At 41.9% G+C, this 26,552-nt stretch overlaps 1 protein-coding gene across 2 annotated transcripts in view; it reads right to left on the bottom strand.

Moving 5' to 3' along the window:
- Positions 1-26,552, bottom strand: part of TTC27 (tetratricopeptide repeat domain 27) — a 214,639-nt gene that overhangs the window by 76,353 nt on the left and 111,734 nt on the right. For both annotated transcript variants that reach the window (XM_051843020.2, XM_002709924.5), the window contains one exon: positions 22,187-22,309. In XM_051843020.2, the coding sequence (XP_051698980.2) occupies positions 22,187-22,309 (123 nt within the window). The remainder of the gene's footprint in view (positions 1-22,186; positions 22,310-26,552) is intronic.

Genomic DNA, 26,552 nt, shown 5'->3' on the forward strand with positions numbered 1-26,552 from the left:
TTCTATTTTCAACATTTGAGAACACTTGCTGATTTCATGTGCCTAGGACACTGGATGAAGAAGAGGACTAGCAGAAGACAAATGCAGCACAAGTAAAAGAGAGAAACAAGGGATGAGATGGGAATGCTACTTTACTGGCCTTCTGGAATCCTCAAGGAAAGTCACCAAAAACAGGCTTGCTTCACAAGACCAGGTGGACTATTTAGTGCTCCCTGGGGGTGGCACTATTAGGAGGTATGGCCTAGTGGGAGGCCCGTAGGCCATTGGGGGTATGTCCACAAAAGGCAGTTATCAGAGAGGGCTGTCATAAAAGCGCGAGTTTGGGTCCAAGCCGTCTCTGCTTCCTAGCTCACCATGTGTCTCCTTCTACCAAACACACTCTCCATTTGCCACAGGCCCCTTCCCAGAGCCAAAGCTTGTGCTATGCCAGTTGGGTATTTAAATTTTTTTCCCATTTATTTTATTTATTTTGTAGGCAGAAAGAGAACTTCCTCCTACTGGTTCATTCCCCAAATCTTGGCAAATGTTGGGAGCCAGGACCTCAATCTGGGTCTCCCACGTGGGAAGCAGGGACTCAGCTATGTAAGTCATCACTTGCTGCCTTCCACAGTGTGTATTAGTAGAAAGCTGGGATCAGGAGCAAAGCCTGGACTTGGACCCAGGCACTCCAATATAAGAGGACATCCCAAGCTGTGTCTTAACTGCTAGGACAAATATCCACTTAGACTATGAATCTTCAAAACTGTGAACTAAATATATATCTCTTATCTTCATAAGCAGCATTTTGCTATAGCAACAAAAAGCTGACTAATATTGGTATTTTTTCACATGTTCACAATTCATAGCCAACCCATCACTCAAGCTAATTCTGTACCTGTTAATGCTAGTCCTTCACTTTCCCCCAACCATGTCCACAACCCATTTCTGATAAATTTAAAGGTAATAAGAGGCAGTAGCAGCCCTAGTTCACATCCTCACAAACATAAACACCTTCATATAAACAGCAGTGGGGTCATCAACAATGCTAAGACAGTCTTTGCCAACAGGGATATAGAAATGCAGGAAAGCCATCCTTTAGTAAACTAAAATAAGAACTTAAAGTCCATAACGTACATAAATCTGAAAGACTACTTGATTTTCTTTAGCAGGACATAGCTATAATTCTTGAGCAATATTGTTTCTATGAAATTTTTTAAAACAGGGCTGTGCTTCTGACAGGCTGAAACATCTTTGGATGTTGGCCCTTCTACATTTATTTTGATATGGGTGATGTAGGCTTTTAGGCCTAGTCTGAAAATGGAACCAGAATTTATAAAACAGCTTCAAAGGGAACATTATTCTAACTCCCACATAGCAAAAATAAACATGAGGTTTTAGAATATAATCAATGTAATTTCTCTATTTCCAAGTAATACAACAGTCACTAATGCATCTAATCATAACTCTGTAAGGTCACCTATAGAGAGATAATACCCAATCAAAATTACACCTAAAACACTATAATGCCAGCAGAAATTTTGCTGAGATCTGGCAGTATGGGTAAAAGCACTTTTCTTGACAGACTGGTATTGAAATCTGGAACTCATACAGTCCTAGAAATTCTGAAGGCTAGTGCACTTAGTAAGCTCCTTTCTGTCTTATTCAGTCACAGTAATTTCTGTGGTCTGCAATTAAGCAATGACTATTAGAGAAAATGAGTACAGAACTGACTGGAGGCAGTGTGCCCTTTGGAAAAATGGAAATCCGTGACTGGTATCAGATCTGGTTAGGTTTGAAGGAGTGGGTATGCAGAGATATGAGGGGGTGAAACAATAGTAGTCCATGTTATCCAGGGATGAAAGAATCACATAAAGTATCACTTGTAGTAACTGAGACTAAAGAATCTACTTAATGCAAGCCCCTATGTATGCAGAGATGGCACAAGTCATTATTATATTATAATGTCATTAATATATTAATATATTATATTATAATGGCACAAGTCAACTGCATAGTTGGCTTGCTGCTTTCAAGTTCACTGGTCAGCTCAAGAAAGAAAATGATGCTCGGTGTTTTAAATCTTCAAGGTCAGAGAACCAAGGAATTTCTACAATTACTTAAAATAATTTATTTTTCCTCGTAGCTGCCAAACTGGTACATCCAAAGTCAAATGTGGGTCAACACTAGAATTGTTGAATTAAGATGTAGGACTAATTCCATTTCACTTAGCTCTATGTTAAACTGAGGGTATTTGGTTGGGCTAATCAAATGTTTTAGAGGATGTGAGGGTGATCTGGCTGCGACATCTGTCACCCCATTGATTGCTAGGGTTGATTCAGCTGATACGGCTGGCTACGAGGGTGTCCCCTTCCTCCCTCACTGCTTCATGTGCGTCCCTCCTGACGCTGGGCACCAGGTAGAAGATGACCTTCCCTGCTAGAGGAAGGCTGGTCTTCGGTCAAGGGTATACAAGCTGCTGCACTCCCCTGCTAGAACCTCCAAACAAGCTCTCAAGTATGTTTCAAACTTCCATTTGGTTTTCTTCTGTAGATTTTTAGTTATACACTATTTTATTATTCTTTAGTGGTTGCCCTGGGTGGACCTGAGACCACAGTAAAGGTGATACTCTGTGACTTTCAAAGCTGGGTGGTTCTCTCAGAATATTTATGTGGAGCCCTGAGCTCCCTTGTAAGTAGTCCTTCCACCTGAGGTCACCATACTGTGAAAAGACCTACACTAACACATGAGGAAAAAAATCACATGGAAAGGCCCTATGATTGGATAAGGAGGAAGAATTGCCCAGTTAGTCCTCAGCTGTCTCAGCTCCAGCTACCACTTGACTGAACTGCATGGCAAATCTTAAGCCACTGCCTACTCAAGCCCCTCCTGAATTCTTGATCCAAGAAACCGTAAGAGAGGAAAAAATGATTGTTTTCTTTTTAAGCCACTAAGTTTGAGTAACATAGCAATAGTAATTGCAATAGCTGGTTAAAGCAAGAGGTTAAGTCTAGTGCCAGCTGGGGCCGATGCTGTGGCATAGTGGGTAAAGCCGCCACCTGCAGTGCTGGCATCCCATATGGGCGCCGGTTCGAGTCCTGGCTGATCCACTTCCTATCCAGCTCTCTGCTATGGACTGGGAAAGCAGTGGAAAATGGCCCAAGTCCTTGGGACCTTGAGAAGACTCAGAGGAGGCTCCTGGCTTCGGACTGGCCAATTGGGGAGTGAACCAGCAGATGGAAGACCTCTCTCTCATTCTGTCTCTCCTCTCTTTGTATAACTCTGACTTTCAAACAGATAAAGAAATCTTAAAAAAAAAAAAAAAAAGTCTAGTACCAGCACCATGGTCAAGAGCAGAAGACAGCACTGATTATGAAAGGGCAAGACCACTGAATTTAAATAGGGACACTTGGGATGATTCAGAAAACAAAAACCCCCAAACCCTCTCAGTTTCCTACACCAGCAGAGGTAACTCTCCCCTATCTGATAGGAACAGGGCTATCTTCCTCAAGACTATAATGACTGGGTGCTTCCACTCCTCACTGCCTCCAGACATGTAAGTGAACTTTCATGCAGAAAGAACTGCAAGATTTTGTGAACTTAGAGAAAAACTATCATAATTTAAATCAAGCTGAGCATAGAGGCTCATCAGAAGGTTCTGATTCACACTGCTGATTCAAGCAGCTGAGGATTGTTCTAAATCATTTTCTCAACTGCTTGACTAAAACCTGGACTCAAATATGGCTCAAACTAAACAGTGGAGATGCCAGAAATTCCTTGGTGTTATGTGGAGGAAGGAATCCAATAACTTAGAACAAAAAGGTGGTTGTTAATTCTTCATTTGCAACCTGCTCACCCACCCCTAACTATGTCCCTTAATTGGGCCCAGGGGATACTCCATTCAACTTGGCTTTGAGAAATACATAGCATTTGGGTGAACCAGCATTCTTGGAAAGTGCTACAGTAAATGTCTTGTGTAAAGTGGGGAAAAACTTGGATGTCCTTCTGTTGAAAAGAGTTTTCTTATTTCAATGGGAATGATTAGAACCCAGGGTAATACAGACTTGCTGATGGCACTGAGCCTCTGAAACCAAGAACAGAATAATTTGCAATAGGCATAGCCTGAGTGCTAATTAGAATGTTGGACTGGAATGGATCTTAAGAAATGAAAGACTTATCACGAAACTTCAGAACCAAATTAGATGGGCAGCCAACTAAGTGCAAACTTGATTCATGTAATAGAAATTAATTATTTAAAGTAAAATACAACACAGGGTTGGAGATCAGATGCCTGCCCTTGATTCTCTATGCTAAGACACTGTCTCTCACCTGACTCTTATCCCTGAGTCAGTTCACAGACTCAGAGCCTCTGAAGTAAAATAAAGAAGCCAGTATCATGGAGAAAGGACCCTACAATAACATAATAAATATATAACAGAACTCCTCTTCCCCGGTCTTCTCCGAAGAAGTAAATGTAACTATTTAACAGGTAATTGGATGCTGGGGAAAAAGACATAGCTCATCTTTTTAGAGCTAGCGCTTAGTTAATGCTAATCCTTTGAGACAAAGAACATCATTGTGACGTGAGAGTGGGTTTATGAGAGTCAGTCCATCCCACAGAAGGCTGAGTAATTCACTGAACCAACCCCATGCTACTCCCCTAGCTTCTGAATACACGACAGAGTCAGACACACCAAGCAAACAGCAGAGGCCCAGTGAGTGCACCTACATGAAACAGGCAGGTGAAATCCCTGAAGCTTCCCCTCCCCATTACAGAATAAACCCAAAGCAACACTGCATATCTATGTAAACTCTCAAAAACTTAAGAAGATAACTTGGAAGAGTGTGTGTAGAAGGGGGCATGTGGTGGGGGAGGGAGCTGAGGGGATTTATGAGTGGGATAATCTACCCATTTCAGCTGAGCAACGGGTTCTGGAAAATGTCATGGATTATCACAAACATAATATAGTGGTGGCTCTAATTACAGCTATTGTGCAGACATGATGTCCTGTTTTTTAGGAGCAAATCATTAGAGCTCCGTCACATCATAAGCAGATCCTGATACAGCAAATATGCTTCTCTCTACTCAGCAACTACACAACTCAGATCCAGTGGGCCTTCACCAGTTCAGAGAGAAGTATCTGTGTCTATAACGCTGCAGAATCACACAGGCCTTCATTGTCTCACCATCATATTAGATCCCACCAGTCAATGACTTTGATGACACAATCCTAACAAAACTCAAACATTTGGGGCCAACACTGTGGTGCAGCAGGTTAAAGCCCTGGCCTGCAGCTCCAGCATACCATATGGATTCAGGTTCGAGTTCCTACTGTTCTGCTTCTGATCCAGCTCCCTGCTAATACATCTGGGAAAGTAGTGGGAGATGGCCCAAGTCCTTTGGTCCTTGCACCCAAGTGGGAAACCCAGAAGAAGCTCCCGGCTTCCGATTGGCTCAGCTCCAGCTGTTACATACATATAAAGAGTGAACCAGCAGATGGATGACCTCTCTCTCTCTCTGTCTCTACCTTCTCTCTGTAACTCTTTCAAATAAATAAATCTTTAAAAAAAAAAAAAAGTCAAAAAGTTAAAAAATTTCATGTGCCAAAAAGACTTGGAAATGATCATACACTTAATACTATAGCTTGTCATTAGAAAAATATTCAATTTATTAAAAACAATTTGATATGTTATCTCTAACTCATCTATTAAATAAAGCAAAGTTTGTAAAAAACTGTTTAATTACATTTGCTCTAGGAATGCTTCAATACATGAATCCCTCTTTTAGTTTTACCATATCAAAACTCTTCCTTAACTATGTGACACAATCTATAAAACATTCTCACCTACTGGTAGCTTGTCACTTTCCAAATAAGTCAAATCCCAAATTAAAGAGCTAATCCCTTGCAGAGTCATACATGGTGGATTATGCCACATCACCTTGCTTAAACTGGAATCCCTTTTCCATCTGACTCCTAGTAGTTTGGCCGGAGAGGAACTTGTTATAGAAGTGAAAGTCAGAAGTAAATCAACACTCTTTATTTGTGGAAAACTGTCAAGGTCAAAAAAAAAAAAAAAAAAAAAATGCAGACATACCCTATAGATCCCAACTTGTTCTTGTTTAATATATCCAACTTGTAGTCCCAACTGCTGGACTTGTCAATAGCAACCCCAGGTCTCTCCTTAGACTTCTGCTGAGGACTTACTACATGAGTACAATAGCTTTCCACAGATCCCTCCATGAAAGGGAGAACCTTGATGGTCCCATTGCAATGGCTAGAAATACTTGGCTTCTCAGATCTCCCTGTAAGATCTGACCTCTCCACTTACGCTACTGTTCAAGCAGATGAATGATTATCTCCCTCATCTCCTGACTGATTTCTCTAGCTCTTTCCACATTTTGTAAATCCTTATTCCCCAAAACACCCAAAGTAGCTCTGCTTCCAGAAACAAAAATAAGCCTAGATCATATAATCTTTTTTTTCATTTTTAACTACTTAAATTCTTTATGTATCCTTCCATTTGAGAGTGATTTAGAAGTTAGTTTTTATCTATTTCACTGTTAAATGTATTATCAGAATCTCCACAATAATTCTGAGACACAGATACTAATATGCTTTGAGACAAGGAAATAAAAGTTTAGATTTCTTGATCAGTTGGTCAGGCCTAAACCAAAAGATACTGAGTTGAAAAGAAACTTGATTCCAGGGTCAAAGCTATTCCATAGGTGAACATCAGCAAAAATGGTGGTTTAAAGACACATGAAAATTCCCCCTACTAAAAAGGCAACTGCGAAACTGTGAAGTGTCAGAACCAAGCTTTTCAGAACTTTGAAAGTTGACCAAAAACTTGCAAATAATACAGGAAGTATTTATTCAAGAGAAATGGCTAGCTCTGGTCAGAATACCAAGTTCTGTGGTATTTTAACTTGCACCATTTCTGTCACTTTTTTTCCAGCTCTGTAAATAGCCTTGAAAATGGAAAGACAGCAATCCAGATGAGAACTGGTGGCTAGGCAGCCACTGGAGGGAGCGGTACGGGTTTGGAGCTCCTTTAAAAGTTTCAGTCTCAGAAAACTGTCATTATGTGTCCAGTCTGATGGTTCCCTGAAAAAGCCTACATTTACGGCTGCCTTTATTTGACCTAACTCAGCTTGTCCAGTGAAAAACCTAGGTCAAAAACAATTGATTGATTCATCTTGCTTCTGGCTAAGATGGAAAGTAACAGAGCAAACTAAAAAGTTTAACAGGAAAAAAGGGAAATGAGATATAGAGAGGGACTTAGAAAACTCTAACGTACACCTGGGTATTAAGAGAGTGACAAATAGGTAGGTTTGTGCACATGGTCAAGGCCATGTACATGCTCAGGAAAGACCTGAGAAGATTCTAAACTCTTACCTTAGAATGATCTTGCAACTCTGCACAAGAAGGCAGAGAAATAAACTCCCTGGCTCAGTGTTGAAAGCCAGCCAATATGAACACAGAACACAATAGCAACGACTGGGAGGCTTTGTTGATTTGAACATTTAAGGCATTTTCTATGGAATCTCATTTAGGCATTCTATGGAACCTAACAAGAGAGCCTCAAATTACATGAAGGAAAAGCCAACAGAACTGATGGGAGAACCTACTCTACCTAACAACAGTCAAACGAATCCTACGTTCTCTCGGGGCCAGAGCTGCGGCATAGTAGGTGAGGCCGCTGCCTGCAGTGCTGGCATCCCATATGGGTGACGGTTCGAAACCCGGCTGCTCCACTTCCAATCCAGCTCTCTGCTGTGGACTGGGAAAGCAGTGGAAGACGGCCCAGGTCCTTGGGCCCCTGCACTTGCATGGGAGACCTGGAGGAGGCTCGAGGCTCCTGGCTCCTGGCTTTGGATCAACACAGCTCTGAGCGTTGCAGCAGGCTGGGGAGTGAACCTCTCTCTCTCTCTGCCTCTCCTTCTCTCTGTGTGTAATTCTGACTTTCAAATAAATCTTTAAAAAAAAATACATTCTCAAATACATACATTTTCTAAGATGTTAGGCCATAAAATACATCTTCAATAAAGTTGAAAGAATTGAAATCACAGAAAGTAATCTGGCTTCTTTAATCACAGTGGATGAAATTTAAAAACAATAACAAAAGAATATATGAGAAATTACAAGTATATATTAATTCAACATACGTCTAAATAATCAATGAGCTAAAGAAGAAGTGACAATGAAAATACTAACACACTGAGCTAAAGAAAAACAAAACTATAATGTGTCGGGGCTGGTGCTGTGGTGTAGTGGGTAAAGCCGCAGCCTGCAGTGCCACCAACCCATAAGGGCACCAGTCTGAGTCCCAGCTGTTCCACTTCCAATCCAGCTCCCTGCAACTGGGGAAGCAGCGAATGATGGTCCAGGTGCTTGGGCCCCTGAACCCATGTGGGAGACTGGAAAGAAGCTCCTGGCTCCTGACTTTGGACCAGCTCAGCTGTGGCCATTGTGGCCATCTGGGGAGTGAACCAGCAGACAGAAGATCTCTCTCTGTGTCTTCCTCTTCATCTCTCTGTGTAAGTCTGCCTTTCAAATAAATAAATAAATCTCAAAAAAAAAAAAAACCTATAATGTGTCAAAGCTTATGAGAACACTTCAAAAAGTTCATGGAAAAAGCATATTATAAAAAACTATGCATAGATTCAACTTTTTTTTCACCAAGACAAATGTCTTTTTTTTTTTTTTTTTTTTTTTTTTTTTTTTTTTTTTTTTTTACAGGCAGAGTGGACAGTGAGAGAGAGAGATGGAGAGAAAGGTCTTCCTTTGCCGTTGGTTCACCCTCCAATGGCCACCACAGCTGGCGCGCTGCGGCCGGTGCACCGCACTGATCCGATGGCAGGAGCCAGGTACTTCTCCTGGTCTCCCATGGGGTGCAGGGCCCAAGCACTTGGGCCATCCTCCACTGCACTCCCTGGCCACAGCAGAGAGCTGGCCTGCAAGAGGGGCAACCGGGACAGAATCCAAAGCCCCAACCAGGAATAGAACCCGGTATGCTGGCGCCGCTAGGTGGACAAATGTCTTTTAATTCCAGTTTTTTCAATGTACTTTTTGAAGTACATTCACATAGGGCATAGCAAAAAGAATGCTTATGGTGTGAGAGGAGAGCATTGTGGTGGAGTGGGTTAATCCTCCACCTGCATTGCTAGCATCCCATATATGGGCACTGGTTCAAGTCCCAGCTGCTCCACTTCCAATCTAGATCCCTGCTGATGTGACTGGGGAAGCAGTGGAGGATGGTCCAAGTGCTTGGGCCCCCTATACCCATGTGGGAGACCTAGAAGAAACTCCTGGCTCTTGGCTTCAGTATGGCCCAACCCTGGCTGTCACAACCAATCAGGGAGTAAACCAGCAGATGAAAGACCTCTCTCTCTCCACCCCTCTCTCCGTAACTTTGCTTTCAAAAAACCAATCTTAAAAAAAATAAATAAATAAAATGCTTACCAGGAAACTTATAGCCATAAATAACTATATTTAAAAAGAAGAAAGGTCTCAAATCAAAAAACCTAACCTTCCACCATATGTAACTAGAAAAAGAAGAGCAAACTAAAGCCAAGCAAGCAGAAAGAAAACGATAAAGATTAGAATATAAATAAACAGATGATAGAGAAAACAACAGATAATCAACACACTAAAAGTTATTTAGCTTATGTTTCTAAAACCAGAAATAAAAGAGGTAACATTACTACCAATCTTACAGAAATTAAAAAAAATTGTAATGGAATACTATATGCCACAGGTATACCACAAATATAGGATAGGGCTCAGAATATCAAATCATGCCTACAAAGAATTTGCTTGATCAAAATATTCTACAAATATTTATCCTACTTCTAACTGCACTGTATCATGGACTGTGAAGATTCACCAGAGCCTAAGACCCAGTGTTTGAAGTCTTTGCAAAAAAGACAAAATAAAAACATACAAATGAAAAATTTAACAGTAATCAGAAAAATGTTTGCATATGGAAATAATGAGGTATCAAGGATGTAAATTATTTCTCACCAACACTCACCTACCACAACTCTCGTAAGAATGAGGTTCACAGTGGGTAGTACCTAACTTGTTATCGAACAACACCAGTGCTGGGCATTTGATTCACTGGAAGAAGAGTCTGTGAAGACAGCAGGGCAGCTTTCCAGAGAAGGTAAAGAAACACTAGAGCAGCGACCCTGCTCAGTCTGAACTGACCTCTTCTTTTCTCAAACTACTACCCCACATTTCTGTGATGGGTAAGTTAATTCTTTCTCCTTGAGATCTTACACCTCTTATTCCTGCCAACAGAATTAGCTTTCCCAAGAGCACTACTTGCAGGCAATATATTTCCTTTCTTCAACTAGTCACAGCACATTCCTCTGTCAACTTCTCTCTCTACAAGATGTTTTAGTTTTTCCGTCTTCCTCCACTTATCTACTCAAATTACCTAACTTATTACCAAATAACGAATGACAAAAGATGTGCTCAGTAACATAAATAAAGCACTAGGGCACTACGCACAGCCCACATAACATCACTTTTACAACATCAAAATGTGGGAGGCCAAAATGCAAAACCTTTTCTATCTCTGACCATAGGTTGCTCCTTCCCTATGGGTAAAAAAGGTACATTTTTATAGGAAGCAATAATTTTTCATCTACACATACATTAAATAGGAAAAAAGCACATTCCCAAATGCATAAAGATATTTAAACGGGCAACTGGCTCTAATGAACCTGCAGTGCTTGCAAAAATCTTGTCAGATACAAACACCAAAGACCATTATCCAACTCACCCATATATACATACACACAAATCTAGGCTGTTTCGATAATATTATTAGCTATTGGAGAGACAGAGAGAGACAGACAGCAAGACAGCAAGAGAGCTCCCATCTGCTTGTCTACTCCCCAGATGCTCACGATGGCTAGGGCTAGACTTGGGTTCAGAGCCAGCTGTTCCATGTGGGTGACAAGGAACCAACTACTAAAGCCATCACCTACTGTCTCCTAGGGTCTACATAAGCAGCAGGCTGGACTTGGGAACTGAAGATGGGAATCAAACCTAGGCACTTTGATATAGGATACAGGCATCTTAACAGCTGGGACAAATGCCCACCCCAAATAAACTATTTTATTTTGTAATTCCCCACAACTAAGTATTATTCTTAATATTATTTTGAGGCAACAACTGTATATAAAGAGTAAATCTCAACATTAAATCAAGTCAGCCAAGATTCAAGCAGAACCTACAACAACTACAGCTGGAATAACACTGTACTTAATCAAAGGATATCTGCAGCTCTCAGAACAAGGGTCACAACCACAAGCACCCAGAGGTTCTTGCCAATTCTTGAGAAAGAATAAAGTAGACTGGTGAATGGGTATCCAGGAGCCATTGCTCAGTTCCATCTAGTGAGTATAACAATATGGGAATCTGGCCTCGTGTTTCCATGTTTTTTGATCCTTTAAGAGAAGCCAAGAAGCTTAAATCTGAAAAAGCTTAATTGTTTCTAAAACACTGTATAAAATGCTTCTCTGGCCTACATGAACCCATATACTGCTAGTTTGCAACTTCAGATTTAGAGCATTAAAATTCTACCCTAGAGTAGATATCAGGTGCTCATTCTTGAACTTCTAGATAACAGAACTCTTCTTTCTTGAGACAATCCATTGCTTATGTGGTACAGGTCCTATCAGAGAGGCAGGTAAATGACTCAGGCTTTTCAGGATTCCACAGAATTCTGTTCAATACATGGAATTGACTGTATTTTCCTCTGAAATTAAGATTGGGCTTCCTCTGGCCATTACAGTTGGTGTGGATTGATTTTCTCTCTCTCTCTCTTTTTAAGATTTAATTTATTTATTTGAGAGGCAGAGTTACAGAGAGAAGAGAGAGAGAGACAGAGACTAGAGAGACAGAGAGACAGAGAAAAAGGTTTCCATCTGCTGGTTCACTCCCTAAATGGCCCCAGTGGCCAGAGCTGGGCCGATCAAAAGCCAGCAGCCAGGAGCTTCTTCTGGGTCTCCCACATGGGTGGCAGGGGCCCATGTACTTGGACCATCTTCCACTGCTCTCCCAGGCCATCAGTGGAGAGCTAGATCTGAAGAGGAGCAGCTGGAACAGGAACCAGTGCCCATATGGGATGCTGACACCACAGGTGGAGGCTTAGCCTACTATGCCACAGAGCTGGCCCTTGACTATATTACAATCAAGAGTCCTAACATCCCTAGAAAACTGTGTCACATAATCCATTCTATAGACTTCCAACTGCAAGCTAAAGAAAGATCTGTGTAAATGAAGGAGACCTGAATCAGACAAGTAGTTCAAATGTCAGTCCCTATATACTAAATGTGTGACCATGATCAAGTTAAATGTCTATTTTGAGAGTCTGGCCTTCATTTGCACCTTACCCCGAAGAAGCTGAAAGAATTAGATGTGAAATGTACCCAGCACTTTTGTCAAGCACTCAGTAAGCACCAAACTAATGTTTGTCTCCTTCAACTCTCTCCACTGGAAACCAGATTAGAAAGTAAAATGCTTGAGGATTCACTACCAGAAAGAAGGAAAGGACTTGAAATGGCTTCCAGGAACCTCAAAATTTTCCTGTAAATAATCACATGGGTCAACTATGCACAGTTTCTCCAAGGACAGACAAACCGCTGTTGTCAACCATGAAGTGGGCAATTACCTAACTGAACCAACAGGTACTGAGGAAATAAAGGCAAGAGAAGAAAACCTACTGACAGTAGAAAATCAAAGCTAAATTTTTCCACATAAGGTTAATTTCAAACAAAGATCAAATATTTTATGAAAGTGTGGAGAATCATGAAAGAAGTCCTATGAATCTCAGAAAGAAATCTGAACAAGATACAAGTCAAATGGATTATTGCTTTATAGAAGGATAGCACAGAAAGAAATACTGAGCTGTAGATATGAAAGCCAAAGAGAATTTGGAAACTGTTCCCACATCAACCTCAGCATCTGTCTGAGCACACCAAGCATTCTGTTCATGTGTATCTATGTTATGAGACCATAACATCTTGAAGGTAAGCTTAGGTATTCATCTCTGGAATATGACTGCCAAAAGACAAAAAATTCAACTGAAAGTTTCTAAGACTAGTTTATGAGGGCCTTCAGATAGATTTTTTTTTTTTGACAGGTAGAGTTACAGACAGTCAGAGAGAGACAGAGAAAAAGGTCTTCCTTTCTTTGGTTCACTCCCCTAATGGCCGCCACGGCCAGCACTGCGCCAATCTGAAGCCAGGAGCCAGGTGCTTCCTCCCGGTCTCCCATGCGGGTGCAGGGACCCAAGCACTTGGGCCACCCTCCACTGCCCTCCCAGGCCACAGCAGAGAGCTGGACTGGAAGAGGAGCAACTAGGACTAGAACCCAGGGTGCCGGCGCCCCAGGAGGAGGATTAGCCAAGTGAGCCCCGGACAAGGGCCTTCAGATTTTAAACAGATATATAAAGATTCCTCTCACTTGGAACAAAAGGAAAACTCCTTTAGGGGACACACTCCTGCTGAAATCCATATTGACTGAATTAGAACAGAGTAAAAAACAATTTGTCCTAGTGAATAAAGAGGTCAGACAGCAGAACTCAAATTCCACAAACCCTTTTACCACCTATGTGGCAACTTCTTAGGACCAAAAGGTCTGAGGAGCAAAACTCACAACCGAAAAGGAGATTCTGAGTTGCTCGGGGTCCTCACCCTGGCAATGTATCTTCTGATCAAATGGTCCACTGTTGAGAGGCAACTGAGAATTTCAGACATACACAGGCAAAAGCATTAATATACTGAAAAACATGCCATAGTGGGACTAACCTACATTTATGATGATATGTTTTTCCCCAAGTAGTTAGACAGGAAATTTGAAATTTGAGGGAGGGAAAATCCTAGCCTAAAAACTAGTAGGATTCCTTGGCCAGCACTGCGGCTCACTTGGCTAATCCTCCGCCTGTGGCGCCGGCACCCTGCATTCTAGTCTCGGTTGGGGCACTGAGTACGAATCCCAGTTGCTCCTCTTCCAGTCCAGCTCTGTGCTGTGGCCCGGGAGAGCAGTGGAGGATGGCCCAAGTGCTTGGGCCCTGCACCCGCATGGAAGACCAGGAGGAAGCACCTGGCTCCTGGCTTCGGATTGGTGCAGCGCCAGCCGTAGCAGCCATTAGGGGAGTGAACCAACGGAAGGAAGACCTTTCTCTGTCTCTCTCATTGTCTAACTCTGCCTGTCAAAAAATAAAAAAACTAATAGGATTCCAGGAACAATCTGTGAGGGACAAGACCTTGGGTTTTCAGTAAAGGATATTGATAAAAGTTCAGAATCAAGTAAAAAATGAGATAAAAGATTTCAGGAAAATATTCATATACTTGACTCAGAAGGAATTATAAACAAACTTCCCTTCTTAGCTGTGATTTGCAGCTGGATTTTGTGAACCAGCAGAATTAAAATTCTAATGTGTGATAAGAATGGGCTTCATGTGAACTTCATCTGTCCACCTTATAGGAAAGGGGAAACAGTAGATCAAAAACTATCAGAAACCCTTCTGGCAATCAAAAAAGAGCTCTAGACTCAGACAGAAGCAACTACAGTCACTGTCTTTAAAGAATACAGAAATGACAGAATTAGGCTTAACAATCAGAACTTTACTCCAGGAGGTGGGAAATAGGCAGGTAAAAAATTTAAGTCACATTCACACTATTAGTTAGATTGGCCTTCTGAAAACAGCTTTAGAATTAAAATAATAACAATAACAACCAAAGGGGGCTGGTGCTGTGGGTAGTGGGTAAAGCTGCCGCCTGCACTGCCAGCATCCCATTTGGGTGCCAGTTCTAGCCCCAGCTGCTCCACTTCCAATCCAGCTCTCTGCTATGGTCTGGGAAAGCAGAAGATGGCCCAAGTGCTTGGGCCCCTGCACCTACCTGGGAGGCCCGAAAGAAGCTCCTGGCTCCTGGCCTCAGATCAGTGCAGCTCTAGCTGTTGTGGCCATCTGGGGAGTGAACCAGCGGATGGAAGAGTTCTCTCTCTCTGCCTCTGCCTCTCTGTAACTCTGCCTTTTAAATAAATGAATAAATTTTTTAAAAAATAATAAAGGATATGGGGTGGGTGTTTGGGTTAGGATATCCATGCCCCACACTGGAGTGCCTGGATTTGACTCCTGGCTCCAGCACCTGATTTCAGCTTCCTGCTAATGCAGACCCTTGGGAGGCAGCAGGTGTTGGCTCAACTGTTGAGTTCCTGCCACCCATGTGGGATTAGGATTACAACACCAGCCCCCAGGCTTCAGACCAGCCCAATCGTGACCATTAATTTGGGGAGTGATCCAATGGATGGGAGGCTGGGCATACATGTTAAGTCTCTCTCCCTCTCAAAAAACAAAACACAACTGGTGTGTACATGTGTGTGCACACATGGAACTCACATGTCTTAGGGTATAGTCTAATTCCAGCCTTTCTCCCTGAAGCAATCAACAAAAGTAGATTCTAATTTTCACTCCCACAGAGGCATTCAAAGTTAAAGAGAATGACCACTGCGAAGTTGCTCTACTGTCCTTGACACAGAAAGTAAGAACCAGAGAGAGCCAAGAGCTCGCCTAAGGACAACCCTGTTTGCAGAAAGGCAGTTCCTTCATTTAAATTCTTATTCTATGAGCACCAACTGAGAGGTGAAAAGTGCAAAACACTTCACCACACCCTAGCCAGACGCTCCCAGCCAGAATTCTATGTGTTGGTGCCTGGTCCCAGTGACTCTCTCCTGGAGCCAACTGTTCACTAATTACTTTGTACATTTATGTGTATGACGACACTGTGCTCTGGCTTGATTTTTCAAAGGGTACTTGCCAACATAAATACTCCAGGTCCAAGATAAGACAGAATAATTAAAAACAGGCCTAGTTATTCAATTAACTGATCACCCGTTATTTGCATTACCAAGTTATAGAGTGTTTTAAATTACTTTACCTACTTATTCAAGAGAGCACAACAGGTTTTTAACTTAAACAGCATATGACAATCATGAAATAATTACATATTTAAAAAGGCAGTATATAAGAGACACTCCAAAAACAGCATCACATAAGAATGACATGTCCACAGTGCCTTTAGCATTTACCAAGAATCAAGATTCTCTTCCTAAAATTCTTAAAGGTAACTGTTTATATTCCTGAGAGATTAAAACAGGGGGAGAGGGAAGTCCCTTAATTTGTTTTTAGAGAGAGAATATAATAGCAGCAGTTGGAGAGATATCTTCTGCTAAAGCAGGAAAAAGATGTAAAAGTCATCCATAAGGGGTATGCTGTTTGGACGTCTGCATCAATGAAATATCTTTTCACTGAACACTTGCTAGTCATTCAACCAGCAAAGTATTCTTGGGTAATTTTTACATGCCAAATTCCACAAGGTTCTAAGTAGAGAGCTGTAAATAATATTGACACAAGTCTGGTTCTTAAACAGCTTACATTTAGCAGCTCAGATAAGCCAGCAAAAGGGGTACGAGAGCTACAGGAGCTCAAAGGAGGAGGGCAACACCAAATGTGAAAGAGAGGGAGGTATCAGGGAAGGTTCTGCAGGTTCAGTGGAAAACACTGTCAGGGAGAAACCTGAAGAATAAGCAGGAGTTAGGCGCTGAAGGACAATGTTCCAGAAAGACAACAGCAAAGGTCTGAACTGGGACAATGATCAAAAGCCAAGAAATTACCAGTAGTTTAGCCTTGCTGGAACATCAGTAACAACCTGGATGATACAGCAGGAAGGAGGATGAAACAGAAAAGAGCCAGGTGGTAAGGCAATGGGCAATGGGTGCAGGAGCAGATAATAAAGTGTCCATAATTCATTCACTCTAAAGAGATGAAGCTGGGCTGGTGCTGTGGCATGGCAGGTAAAGGCACCAGTCTGCAGCACCTGCATCCCATAGGGGCACCACCAGTTCATGGTCCCAGCTGCTGCACTTCTGATCCAGCTCCCTGCTAATGTGCCTGGGAAAGCAGCAGAAGATGGCCCAGGTGTTTGAGCCCCTGCACCGTCATGAGAGACCAGGAAGAAGCTCCTGGCTCCCAGCTTCAGCCTGGCCCAGCCCCTGATGGTGCAGCCATTTGAGGAGTGAACCAGTAAATGGAAGATTTCTCTCTCTGTCTCTCCCTTTTGATAACTTTGCCTTTCAAATAAATAAATAAATCGTGAGAGAGAGAGCGAGCGAGCGAGATAAAGGGGAGTTACTGAAGGGGGCAATGACATGGCCAGATTTGTCTTTAGGAAGATCACTTTGGCTGTAGCATGGGAAAAGAACTTGCAGGAATCTTTTAAATCATATGATGAAACTATCCTGGAAGAAAAAGGCCCCAAAACACAAAAATCAAGCAACTTCTAAAGAAATCTTAGCTGCTTCAGAAATAAAACATTTACTTGCAATGTAAAGGAAAATATTTTAAGAGTCCATGGTTACAATGATCTGCCAATGTAGCAAAATAAAAGATATGGCTACTAAATCTCAGGTAAACCTTGCTTCTTTGAAACGAGAGAGGTTCCAATACTTATGTCACCTCACCCCTCACCCTTCACCCCAAGCAGCTTATGTCAGCTCAGTCTTTGTCTCTCGTTTAAGAACCAAATTTGCTCAACAAAATCAGAATTTGCCATCAGCCAGGGGAAACTATAAGTGGGCCAGATAACTTAAAAAAAAAAAAAAAAAGTAAATGCTAACAGATGAGAACTAGTTCTGATCCCAAGATCATGCAAAATTAATCTTAGTTATTTTGCGAACAGTCGTTAAATAATGAGAATGTCTGCAGGTATTATCCAAATTACAAAGTCTGAGACTCTCCAACAGTGAGGTGTAAACATGAGCTTCAGAACACAATAATTAGAATTAGACATTTCTCCAAAATTGCCTTTTAAAAATAAATTATGCTGTTAAGCATTAAATGAAGGATCAAAATTTCACAAACTTCTAGTTAAATTAAAATGTGGTGACAACTACTGGCACATTACCAAACACTAAAAGAATCTCAGCTGTTTGCCTCCCACTAGAAGCAAAACTTTTGAGAATCTGTAGCTAAACTGCTCTGCAAATACAGCATAACAAACATAGGTAAAGGAGGTCTTTTATAGGACAAGTAATTTTTTTGTTTTAAGATTCCATTTTTTTTTTTATTTGAAAGACAGAGTTAGAAAGATCTTCCGTCTACTGGCTTATTCCCCAAATGGCTAGGATGGCTGGGGCTGAGCCAGGCCAAAATCAAGAACCAGGAGCTTCTTCCAGGTCTCCCATGTGGATGGCAGGGCCCAAGCACATGGGCCATTCTCTGCTGCCTTCCCAGGCACATTAGCACAGGGCTGGATCAGAAGTGGAGCAACCAGGGACCAGCGCTGTAGTGTTGTGGGCTAAGCCTCCCCCTGTGGCACCGGAGTCCTATTTGGGCTCCAGTTCGTGTCCCAGCGGCTCGTCTTCAAATCCAGCTCTCTGCTATGGCCTGGAAAAGCAGTAGAAGATGGCCCAAGTGAAGAAACTCATGGCTCTGGCATCAAATCAGCTCAGCTCCGGCCATTGCGGCCATTTGGGGAGTGAACCAGCAGATGGAAGACCTTTCTGTCTGTAACTCTACCTCTAAAGTAAATAAAATCTTTAATAAAAAAAAAAAAAGGGTAGGAACCGTTACTGGAAACAGTGCATATACGGGGTGCCAGTGTTGCAGATGCCGGCTTAACGTGCTATGCCAGAATGCCAGCTCCCAGGACAAATTTCTAAAATCAACCTTTAAAATTAAAATTCTGGGTATGTGTTGCTATAATTCACACAAAAAAATCAAGACAAAGTAAGTGAGGATATATTCCTAAGAACTAAAACATGCATATTTTCTAGAGTATTTAAAAACACAGGCATTTATCATTATAAGACAATTCTTTCAAGGTCATGTGCATTCCTAAAAATAATTATGTCACAACTACTTCGTCAAATTTGTTCTTGTTCTCTGAAAGGGATGGATTTGTTGTAATTTTTCTCCTACATTTAGACAAAGTCTCAAACTTCCAAGCATTCTAAAAAAATTTTTACAAAATATGCTTTGGATATTTGTAATTAACCAACTTCCCTAATTACCTAATTTGTATATACAGTTACTATTTATTAACCAATAGAAAAAAACTGGCACAGTAAAGAATAATGCAATGGAAATTACAACAGATCAGAAGCCAAGATATTCATTCATCTATCTACTGCTTTGTGAAACAAACATCTTTGTACTACGTTAGTGCCTGACAGTGAACCAGAAAAAAATATTTAAGTCCCTGAGGAAACATAATACTAAATTTCATCAAATATGAGATTCCATCAATCATGAAACAAACTTTAAATGGAGTATGAAATGCTTTTAATTATGAATCTATAATTTGAATAAATCACATCAGCCTACCACTGTTTTGGTTTTTTTCAACCTATCCAAGAAAAATCTAGCAATTCTTCCTGCCTTCAACACATTGCTTAACATTTTAAACAGCAACTAACTCGTATACATCTCATTACAAAACAAGACTTCATCATTTAGTTGTTTTCAGTTTTGGATCCCAGAAAGCATTTGGTTGTTGCTTTTAGAAAAAAGTAATTGAAAGTATGATATGTCCAATAACAATTATTTACTTCACTAGCACCAAATGTATACCTCTTTGTTGCTGTCTTTTTCTCTATATTCAATAACTTATTGTTTCAATACAAATCACAATAAAATATTTTTGAAGTTACTTTAGACAGCAATTAAATCCAGCATAAAGTCAGATAATGTGTCTCTACTTCCATTAAAATGATGACAGTGAATACAGCTTTAACTAAACCTGTTTATTGACACCTGATAAGAGAGCCACCTGACAACAACTGGAAGATGCCATTGATCGTTAGATTCCCTGCAGTTTCAGAGATGCTAAAATAGGAAAAAATGCAGGGTACTTTAAAAATATGTAAAAACAGAATTAAAACATAAATGTGTTTTAGTGCAAAAAATTTTCAAATTCAGGGCTGGTGTTCTGACACAGAGGTTAAGCCACCAGCTGCAATGCCAGCATCCCCTAAGAGCATCAGTTTGAGTCCCTGCTGGTCCCCTTCTGCTTCAGCTTGCTGCTAATATGCCTGGGAAAGCAGCAGAAGATGGCCCACATGTCTGGGCCCCTGCCACCCATGAGGGAGACCCAAATGGAGTTCCAGGCTTCTAGCTTCTGCCTGGCCCAGCACCTTCCTTTGCTGCCATCTGCGAAGTGAACCAGCAGATTGAAGACCTCTCTTTCTGCCCTTCATTTTTTCTAATTCTGCTTTTCAAAAAAATACATACATCTTTTTAAACATGTTTTTGAAATTAATAGATCAAAAGTTTGTGGAAGAAAATATTATGAAAAAATTATACACAGATTTCAGAATGTTTTGTACCAAAATAAATTTGTCTTTTAAAATCCCATTTTCCACAAACTTCTTGAACTACCCTGTGGGGAGCAATCCGGACTAGACTAAGTTACTCGAATTAAGACTTATTCTATGCATCTGCTCTCCCCCAATATGGCGTTGGGAGAGAAGTAAACAGCTTCCGCACAGCTGCCTCCAGTTCAACCAATAAACTGTAGGACTTGCTACTGATTGGAGGAGAGCAGCGTACTCGGCGTGTGGGCAGCCGAGTTAGGATTGGCGGAGGAGGACTATAAAGGAGGAGAGAGACGGCATGCACCAGGAACATCTATGAGGAACATTTAAGGGAACCCGTGCAGCCCCCGAGAGACCCGGCCGGCGGTGTGCCGCTCCCCTGCGGAAGTGGGGAATGTGGCCAGGGGGAACTGCCCTTCCACGGAGGTGGAAGGGATAGTAGCCAACCCGGGAAGAACCAGCAGCAAACCCGGGGAAGGCCGAGCAGACGAAAGAACAGCGCAGGGTCCTGTGTCGTTCCTCCACGAAGAGGGGGAGCGACACTACCCTGTCAATGTGTTAGAATCAGCAGTAACAGCAAGAACACTCCTGCAACACTATGAGGTAAGCACCATTCTGTGTACTTTACGTGTACTATCACACCGAAACCTATCAGGTAGGTAGGTCACGTGCTTCCTGATGAGGAATCTGAGACAAATCGGGGACAGCAACTTGTCCAGGAACACAAAGATAGCATGTGGCAAGGCTAGCCTCTGACTCTGGGCAGGCAGAGTCCTGAGGACACGCACGTAGGCACTGCGGCACACTGCCTCTCTAGTAGACACCAATAACTAGCTCTGATCGAGGCACAGCGTGAAGGACTCCTTTCCTTTCCAGGAAAGCAGAGAGCTGCAGTGGATGATTATGAAGCTCTTTTCCAGGATGAAAGCATTCCATTTCTGTAATCCTCTAAAGTACAACTTTAGTTCTCTGCTGGCTTCTCCTAAAGTCCTTCTCTGACATTAACTGATTAGCCAAAGAAATGTAGTTTTTGCTATTAGTCTAAAACAGACACCCTCAGAAAGGTATGGAAAAAAAATCTACTTGAACCACTACTTCTCTTCTTTACGGTGATGACAAAAGGTTAATCATAGATACTAATGATCCAATTTGTGGGCTTCACTCTGCTTGTGTACTTTACTTAGTCACCTAAAATTTTAATCCAAAATTAACATATGATTTCAATGTGTCAGTTTTTATAGTTACTCACAAGGCAGACTCCTTATTATTCTTAAAATTTAGTTCATGTATGAAGGAAAAAACAATAGATTAATAACAGATGCAAATATTGCAACATTTTCTCTCTTGACCCAATTTAAGGGCGGAATTAAGTGCGCATTACACACTTAACAACTCTTCTGCCCCAAGGGGGCCGCCACACCCTTTGAATTTTCTTACACAGCCTGAGCCAGCTGCTCTCCCCCTGAGTTAACCTCCCTTCAGGTCCACGGCCTCTGAGCAACAGGCAACCCAGTGATAATTAAAATAATTCCTAATATTTCACTCTGAAGTTGTCCTACAAAACATGAGTCAGCAAAGAAAAAAGATCAAGATGTACAGTATCTTCAAAGGTTTCATTATACTTTCTTCATTACATAAAATAATTCACTCCAACAGAAATTAAAGAAAACATTAACAAGTTTTCTATAAAAGGAAGCAAAAAAAGAATACAAGTGAATATTGGAAAAAGTGAGCTTAAAAAAAAAAAACAAAACAAGTGAGAATATATTCAAAGAGAGAAGACTCTCGCCAGTACATCAAATTTGACCATTCCATACCTTCCCATGTTGTCCGGCTCTTTCGTAACAAATAACAACATCTTCCCACATTTCTAGCTTCTCAAATATCTGCAGTGCTGAACTGGTACACCCCAGCTCAAAAAGCAAACTCGCGAGCTGGCGCTAGAAAAATAGAAAATCAAGTTACAATAATTAATACTTGATGTAAACAGTGTCCTGCTTCACTTACAGGTGTAGCCGATCTACCTTTTCAAGAGTTGCTGATTGGAATAAACACAAGATTTCAATAGTCCTTCTTCTACTAAGCATGTGTGATGATTCAATATTATCTTTACTTCAGCATGCTTCATTACAGGCAATGAAGAACTTAAAAACAAGACAGATACTGATCAAAATATCCAATATATCGATTTTTTTCTAAAAATTGAAGAACTGAAAAGCAAAATCAATATCTCTTTCTCACCAAGAGATTCTATATATATGATAATCTTGAATTCATAAAGCTGAGATCCAATAAGTCAATCTTTTTTTTTTTTAAGATTTTATTTATTTATTTGAGAGGTAGAGTTACAGACAGTGAGAAGCAGAGACAGAGAGAAAGGCCTTCCATCTGCCGGTTCACTCCCTAGATGGCCACAACAGCGGGAGATGCACTGAGCTGAAGCCAGGAGCCAGGTGCTTCCTCCAGGTCTCCTATGCAGGTATAGGGGCCCAAGGACTTGGGCCATCTTCTACTGCTTTCCCAGGCCATAGCAGAGAGCTGGATTGGAAGAGGAGTAGCCGGGACTAGAACCGGCTCCCATATGGGATGCCAGCACCGCAGGCGGAGGATTAACCTACTGTGCCACGGCAGCGGCCCCCAATAAGTCAATCTTAAAACTTTGAATTGTGAATAAAGATGACATAAAATCTAGGTATTGGCCCTTCTGAACTTTAACCATGAGAGCATCTCTGGTTCCTTCTCACTCAGGTCTACTTAGATGTATTTCTAAGCACATTCAAACAAGCTTAGCTACCTAACTTCTTAGTCACTGGCAGATACAAAGAAAATTGGGGTAAAGTCAATGAAAGTTAAATGTATTCAAAAGCAACTACATTACTATTTATAAGTGGTCCACTTTGAAGTAATGGACAGAAAAATTAGAAGAGTTAAAAAAAGATGAACTTCTTGGATAAGGTATAGTTTCACACTAGTGGGAGCTGTGTTGTTTTCTCTTTTAAATACATTTTTTACTACTCTTTGGAAACTCAAAATATATTTAAGTTAAAAGGCTAATAGGGCTGGCGCCACGGCTCAATAGGCTAATCCTCCGCCTGCAGCACCAGCACACCGTGTTTTTGTCCCAGTCGGGGCGCCAGATTCTGTCCCGGTCGCTCCTCTTCCAGTATAGCTCTCTGCTGTGGCCTGGGACACACCCCCCAATTCCATCAGTTAAAACTGTTTCTCTGAGGAAACTATTCTATTTGAAAGATACAGCAAAACTTTTAATTTGCCTATGGCTTACTGAGATTCCTGGCACATATAAAGCAAATACCAATATGTAACAACTTTCTAGTTTATTCTTTAAGAATATAATCTTATGGGACAAGTGTTGTGGTGCAGTATAAGTTAAGCAGCTGCCTACAACACCAGCATCCAATATGGGCCCCAGTTTGCGTCCCAGTCGCTCTACTTCTGATCCAGCTCCCTGCTATTGTGCCCCGGGCCTCTGCCATCCACATGGGAGATCTGGAGTTAGCTCCTGGCAATTGGCTTTGGCCTCTCTCTCTATAACTGTGGGGAACCCCACAGGAGTCACGGATCACCGTTTACCTGAAAAGGAGAGGAACTGTGGAAACACAGTAAAACATTGAGTTAAGAAGTTACCACTAGCCACAAAATAAAAGTAAAGTGGAGTTATAAGTCAGGAGCTGAGGCAAAGCCTAACGGCTGTTAGGCACACACTCCTTTTTTTTTTTTTTTAAACTTTTATTTAATGAATATAAATTTCCAAAGTACAGAATATTGATTACAGTGGCTTCCCCCCCACAACGTCCCTCCAACCCACAACCCTCCCCTTATACACTCCCTCTCCCCTTCCATTCATATCAAGATTCACTTTCGATTCTCTTTATATACAGAAGATCAGTTTAGCATACATTGAGTAAAGATTTCAACAGTTTGCTCCCACACAGAAACATAAAGTGAAAAATACTGTTTGAGTACTAGTTATAGCATTAAATCTCAATGTACAGCACACTAAGGACAAAGATCCTACATGAGGAGTAAGTGCACAGTGACTCCTGTTGTTGACTTAACAAATTGACACTCTTGTTTATGGCATCAGTAATCACCCTAGGCTCTTGTCATGAGCTGCCAAGGCTATGGAAGCCCTCTGAGTTCACTGACTCTGATCATTTTTAGACAAGGCCATGGTCAAAGTGGAAGTTCTCTCCTCCCTTCAGAGAAAGGTACCTCCTTCTTTGGTGACCCATTCTTTCCACTGGGATCTCACTCACGGAGATCTTTCATTTAGGTTTTTTTTTCCCCCAGAGTGTCTTGGCTTTCCATGCCTGAAATACTCTCATGGGCATTTCAGCCGGATCTGCATGCCTTAAGGGCTGATTATGAGGCCAGAGAGGCACACACTCCTAATCACACCAGGCAGACATCTCTGGTCCGTCTGATAGCGGTGCACTGTGGGCAATACCCTCCTACCCATGCTGACCGGACCATTCAAACGTAAGTAAGGCGGGAGCAGTATTGACTGGACCGTTCAAACATAAGTAAAAACCAATAAAACTGCACAAGTTGTATGATGGCAAGTTGGAGGACTGCCAAAAAAATGAGAATAAAAGGGGAGCCCTGGCGCTGCTCTCCATCCTTTCGGGGATCATGGCCTGGTGCGTGTAAACCACCGGGAGCAGAAGAAAGAAGTGCGGAGCTGAGCCAAGCTGTCACTGAGCTGTCACCGAAGAGATCCTGACCCGTTCCTGACTTGTTCCAGCCACAGCTCTCGGAGCTGCACCTGTTCCTGAATGGCCTTAGCCACTGTTCCTAAGCGGCTTTAGCCGCATGAGCTCTTGTTCCGGTCTCGTTCCTGTCTAATAAAAGTTGCTGCAACACTTTCGGCCTTGCAGCCGAGTAAGGGGCCCGGTGTGTGTGAACCTCTGGATCTCCACACATCCAGAGTTGAAGTGGCAGCCTGCTACTCTGCGTGGAGTAGGTAGCGGCACAAGCCGACCTGCAGAGCTGTCCCTGAGCTGTAAGACCCCACTGTGTGTGTGTGTGTGTGTGTGTGGCCCAGTGTGAGCGAACCTCTGGATCTCCTCGCATTTGGAGTCGAAGAGCCAGCCTGCTAGCTTTTGCTATGCGGCACAAGGCGACGACAGGATCAAGAGGTCATCTGGAGCTGCTGCTGCCCGGCCATTGTCTGACCAGTAGAGCTGCCGTCTCACCGCCTCGCCTGGAGTCCTTATCAGCCCGCTGCCAGAGTTGACCACAGAGCAGGACCAGGCCTCTCAGCAGGGGACCCCTCCAACTTCTCGCCTATCGTCGCCTGGAACCTTGAGCCTACTGCCCAGAGAGATAATCTTCCCACATCTTCCTGCCTGTAAGTGACTGGTCCGAGTTCTGTCCCTGCTGGGACACTGAACTCTGGACACTGGACACTCCCTGCAGGAGAAACACATTCGTGACAGTGATGCGAGCCTAGATACGTAGCAAACCACTGTTATGTATTGAATCTTTCGCTGTGCATGTATTGTTCATGGTGATAGTACTTAAGATTATTTTAACAGTCTTTGTTGTGACTTGCGGTATAATAATATTGAATGCCTGGCAGATAAGTGATATTGTTAAGATTGGGTAGATGTATTAAGTTAAGTATTTAAGTAGTTAAGTGGTTAAGTGGGTGAGTAAATAGTTAAGTCACATTAAATAATAGTGTTAAGTTCAGTGATAAGTGTATTAAAAAGGATAGATTGATGAGTATACTGGTACTGATAAGTGTATTGACCTCAATGAGCATGAGTAATGTGATATAAAACTCCTGGTATGTCACCGGTGTGTGAATAATAAAATTGAAAGAGACAGTCTTGTGTCCGTGTGTTCCTTTCTTCCCCATGACAAGTCGTACGTCGCACTTGCTACTGTTGAGCTACGTGACAGTAGGCGCTCGCGACAGTAACTCTTTCAAATAAATAAATAAATCTTAAAAAAAGGAATATAACCTACTCTAAGAAATCTTCTAATGGGGATTCTGAGCCACTGATTGGTCTTTATAATCCTAAATCAATACCTGTGTGCATAATCCACCAGAGGACAGAAACCTGATTAAAATGACAATAGGGCCAGCACCATAGCTCACTTGGCTAATCCTCCGCCTGCGGCGCCGGCACACCAAGTTCTAGTCCCGGTTGCTCC

The sequence above is a fragment of the Oryctolagus cuniculus genome, chromosome 2 (assembly GCF_964237555.1).
Source record: "Oryctolagus cuniculus chromosome 2, mOryCun1.1, whole genome shotgun sequence".
Classification (NCBI taxonomy): Eukaryota; Metazoa; Chordata; class Mammalia; order Lagomorpha; family Leporidae; genus Oryctolagus; species Oryctolagus cuniculus.